The sequence below is a fragment of the Oryza brachyantha genome, chromosome 5 (assembly GCF_000231095.2).
Source record: "Oryza brachyantha chromosome 5, ObraRS2, whole genome shotgun sequence".
NCBI classification, from domain to species: Eukaryota; Viridiplantae; Streptophyta; class Magnoliopsida; order Poales; family Poaceae; genus Oryza; species Oryza brachyantha.
The window spans coordinates 18,687,614-18,691,357 of NC_023167.2; the positions used below are offsets into that span (position 1 = coordinate 18,687,614).

General features: G+C 48.3%; 1 protein-coding gene across 1 annotated transcript; it reads left to right on the plus strand.

The window, feature by feature from the left end:
• The first annotated feature begins 209 nt into the window (after positions 1-209).
• On the plus strand, positions 210-3,132 carry LOC102719587 (trihelix transcription factor ASIL2-like). Its single transcript, XM_006654718.3, has 2 exons — positions 210-1,581; positions 2,881-3,132. The coding sequence occupies exon 1, from the start codon at positions 524-526 to the stop codon at positions 1,559-1,561; it is 1,038 nt and encodes a 345-aa protein (XP_006654781.2). The 5' UTR covers positions 210-523; the 3' UTR covers positions 1,562-1,581; positions 2,881-3,132.
• The last annotated feature ends 612 nt before the right edge of the window (positions 3,133-3,744 follow it).

Sequence of the window (3,744 nt, forward strand, 5' to 3'; positions counted from 1 at the left end):
ACCTGACACACCGGGCGTCCCCGTGCCGCGCCTCCGGCTGACCGCGAAAGCGAACCCCTCCCCCCCCACCCCCCCCCCCCGGTGGGGCAGCCGCGTAATTTCCCCGCCGCCACCGTATTCCTCCTCCCGTTCGGACCCCGGTGGGCCGTCGCCCGCTCCCGCCTGCCTGCCGCGCCTGTCTTTATCCCCCACCTCCTCGCACGCTTTCGCCGGTTACCCGGTCAAATTCATCCAACGGCGGCACGGCTCCGATCCGGTCACCTCACCCCCTCCCCCGCGATGCGTCGCCGGTTACCCCTCGCCCCCGCGCGCGCGTCGTCACGTGTGACGCGCGTGCCGAGCCGGCTCCTCCCCTCTCCTCTCTCGGCCGGCGCCGTGTTGTGTCCTTTTATTCCAACCCCGAGACGACCCTCACCGCCCCACCATTCACGCCACCACGAGCGAGACTCCGTCCGTCGTCTAGGGTTAGGGGGAGGGGGAAGGGGCGGGGGGGGATTTTGTGTGCGAGATCTGAAGAGAGGGGATGGAGGTGAGGGAGATGGCCGTGGCGGCGGCTGCTGCTGCTGCTGCGGCGGCGGCGTCGGGGGGAGGCGGGGGCATGAGGATGCCGCCGCCTAACCCTAACCTGCCGTACAGGGAGGATTGCTGGAGCGAGGGCGAGACGGACGCGCTGGTGCGCGCGTGGGGGAGCCGCTACGTCGAGCTCAACCGCGGGAACCTTCGCCAGAAGCAGTGGCAGGAGGTGGCCGACGCCGTCAACTCCCGCCGCGGGGCGGCCGCGCGCCGCCGGCCCCCGCGCACCGACGTGCAGTGCAAGAACCGCGTCGACACCCTCAAGAAGAAGTACAAGGCGGAGCGCGCCCGCAACACGCCCTCCAGCTGGTCCTTCTTCGACGAGCTCGACCGCCTCGTCGGACCTACCCTCTCCGCCTCCGTCTCCAAGAGACCCTCGCCGTTGCCTGCCGCTCACTTTGCCCTGCCCATACATCCGTCTGCCGTGAGGAAGCCCCCCTCGCCCTCGTCATCTCCATCTCCGCCGCCTCCTATGGCCCTGCCGCTGCCCAGCTACCGTCGTGGGTCTCCGCTCCCGGCCGCTGCTCTCATCCAGCAGGAGGCCGCGGCTGCAGCTGCTGCGGTGTCTGATTCGGAGGACTCTGAAGGCCCTGCTGGTAACAACAATAACAACGCACAGCAGTCGCCGTCTCAATCTGTGTCATCGCGCTCCGGCAATAGCAACAAGCGCAGAAGCCGGGAAGCTGTGGCAGGCGATGATGGCGGGTTCAGGGAGCTGGCAAGGGCGATCGAGGCCTTTGCGGAGATGTATGAGCGTGTCGAGAGTGCAAAACAAAAGCAGGAACTGGAGATAGAGCGGCAGAGAATCGACTTCCTGAAGCAATTGGAGGTCAAGCGTATGGAGAACTTTGTGGATGCACATGTGAAGCTTGCCAGGGCAAAGCGCCACAAGAAGCATGCCGGGACTGCACCCGATGGTGTTGGTGCTGTGGAAATGGTTTCATCTGTCGCTGCGCTGCCTTTCCTCTCCACCTCCACCTACCTATGATGTGTTGAGGAAATGTCAAGGTAAAAACCGACCTAGCATTTTTGTTCCAATTGACTTTGTCATGGATAATGTTCAGTTATTGGGTATGTGCTATTGTTAAGCTGTAAATTGTAGTTATACACTGGTGCTTTAAATTTGCTGACAGTCCTGTCTCCGGTAGGATGGGAATTCTGTGGTAATATTTTGCTGATGAATGATAACATCGGTATGCCTCAGGAAAAGATGTTCTGTGAATATGGTGTGTGTGGGCAATAATTTTCTGTGACTGTGATCTCCATCTGCAATCGAATTTCAGTAATTGGAATTTTAGTGTTGCATATTTTCTTGATAGTAATTGGAAGTTTATATATTTTTATATAAACTCGATCAAACTTAAAGATGTTTAACTTAGTACAAAGCCAAATTGACTTGTAATATGATATAGAGAGAATATCATACTAATAAGTAATAGGTGTGTAAACAAGCTTGAACGATATTGCCTAGGTGCGCTAAGGTAGATGCAGGTTCAAGCTTAGATTGATTGGGCTTAATAACTCTTGAATACATATGCGTGTATGGCAATGTCGGTGGATTGGGAATGGGTGCATTTTCAACATGTAGGGCTTGATGATAACAATTCGAGCTCAAGTATGTTCTAAGCCTCTTAATTTTCAGTATCTGTGCCTGTTTGTTAGATTGCATTACTACACCTATTTTCCTGTTAGAACACAATTTGCAAAAGCTTGATTGACTGTTGTGTAGTTATATTGGTGTGTTTGAAGTTACTTTTGTTCCAATGGTCTAGCAAACTAGCATGTGAACGCCCGATACTTTTACCAATTGCCTGGCCTATTGGTGATAGGAATATTTCATACCCTTGGGCCTGAGCATTATAACTACAAGTTGCATTGGTAGCTATGTTAACCTTTCTAGTCTATCTTTCTGTTAAATTGGTGTTGAGAGCTTTGTTAGTATGCTTTTATGTCTGTTCTTTTCAACTTGTATGATTCCCTGAGCCTTTTGCTGATTGGTTGAACTCTGTTGTGTTATACTATTTCTGTAATGTTTAACTAACAACTTGAAGATGTTGAATAAATTTTGAAGTTTAAACCGTATAGTGACAAGTGATAAAACAAGAATGATACCATAAACTGAATTTTGCAGGTAAAGATGAAATAGTCTTTCCAGACTTAAGGTGTCTGTTAAACTGTTTTTTCTATGTTTAACCTATTGTAATAAACTATGTACTTGTTTTTGCACGTGATGAATACACTAGTTTGATCATTACTACCATTTCCTAGCGTGATTGATTTCTCATGGTTTCAATTTTCTGGGTGCAGATTATCAGTGCGAAGTTCGTTAGATGGCCTTGCTGACCATGGGAAGACTGGTTTGGCACTTGGCAGCGATTCATTGTAGTTCGTAGCATGGCAGTATATGGAAATTGAAGACTAGAAGTTCCTAGTGTAAAGCAATGTTGACATTGGTGCCTGTGGGCTGTTACTCTATTTACCTATTGTTTGATTGACATTGTAGGCATGCAACTCTGACATTCTGTTTTATTTTTCTTAAGAAAATGTGTATTGATGGAAGTTGTTGCAATCTTTTTCTGTCGTTGTTGATCGCCTTGATTCAAGTACCAGCTTATACGGAAATTCTGATGAGCATTCAGCGTTATGCCCTCGGTGTTGCGTTGACGGAAAGCTTCTATCTGTCTATCATGTGGCGTTTGCTTGGCAATAGAATATTTGAAACGTTTTGCGATAGATAGAATGACCAAAGGATAGTACTAATACTTTTTTTTATATGTTATGGGTTACAGCCTTATAGGTACGGTGATTGTTCTCGCGCACGGATTGTTCTCGCGCACATCTTTTCACTTGTGCTTATTACTTATAAGTTAAAATTTAATTTTTAAAGCTGAAATTTAAAGCTGATTTGATCTTTTCACTTATGTTTATAATTAGATGTTATAATTTGAATTAAAAGCTTAACATTGAAGTTGAATTTATGGTTTTTGCCGTTGTGGTTTATTTTTCAGCATTTGCTTTTAGATTGTTAAGAATAAGTGTTATCTTTAAATTATTTTTCTTAATCATTAATAAGCTGTTTTCCTTACGTTTGTTCCAAGCATACTGACGATGCTGCTGGCACTCTCCTTTAAGCCGATATGAAATTGCTTCCTTGCCAATCGCACCATTGGT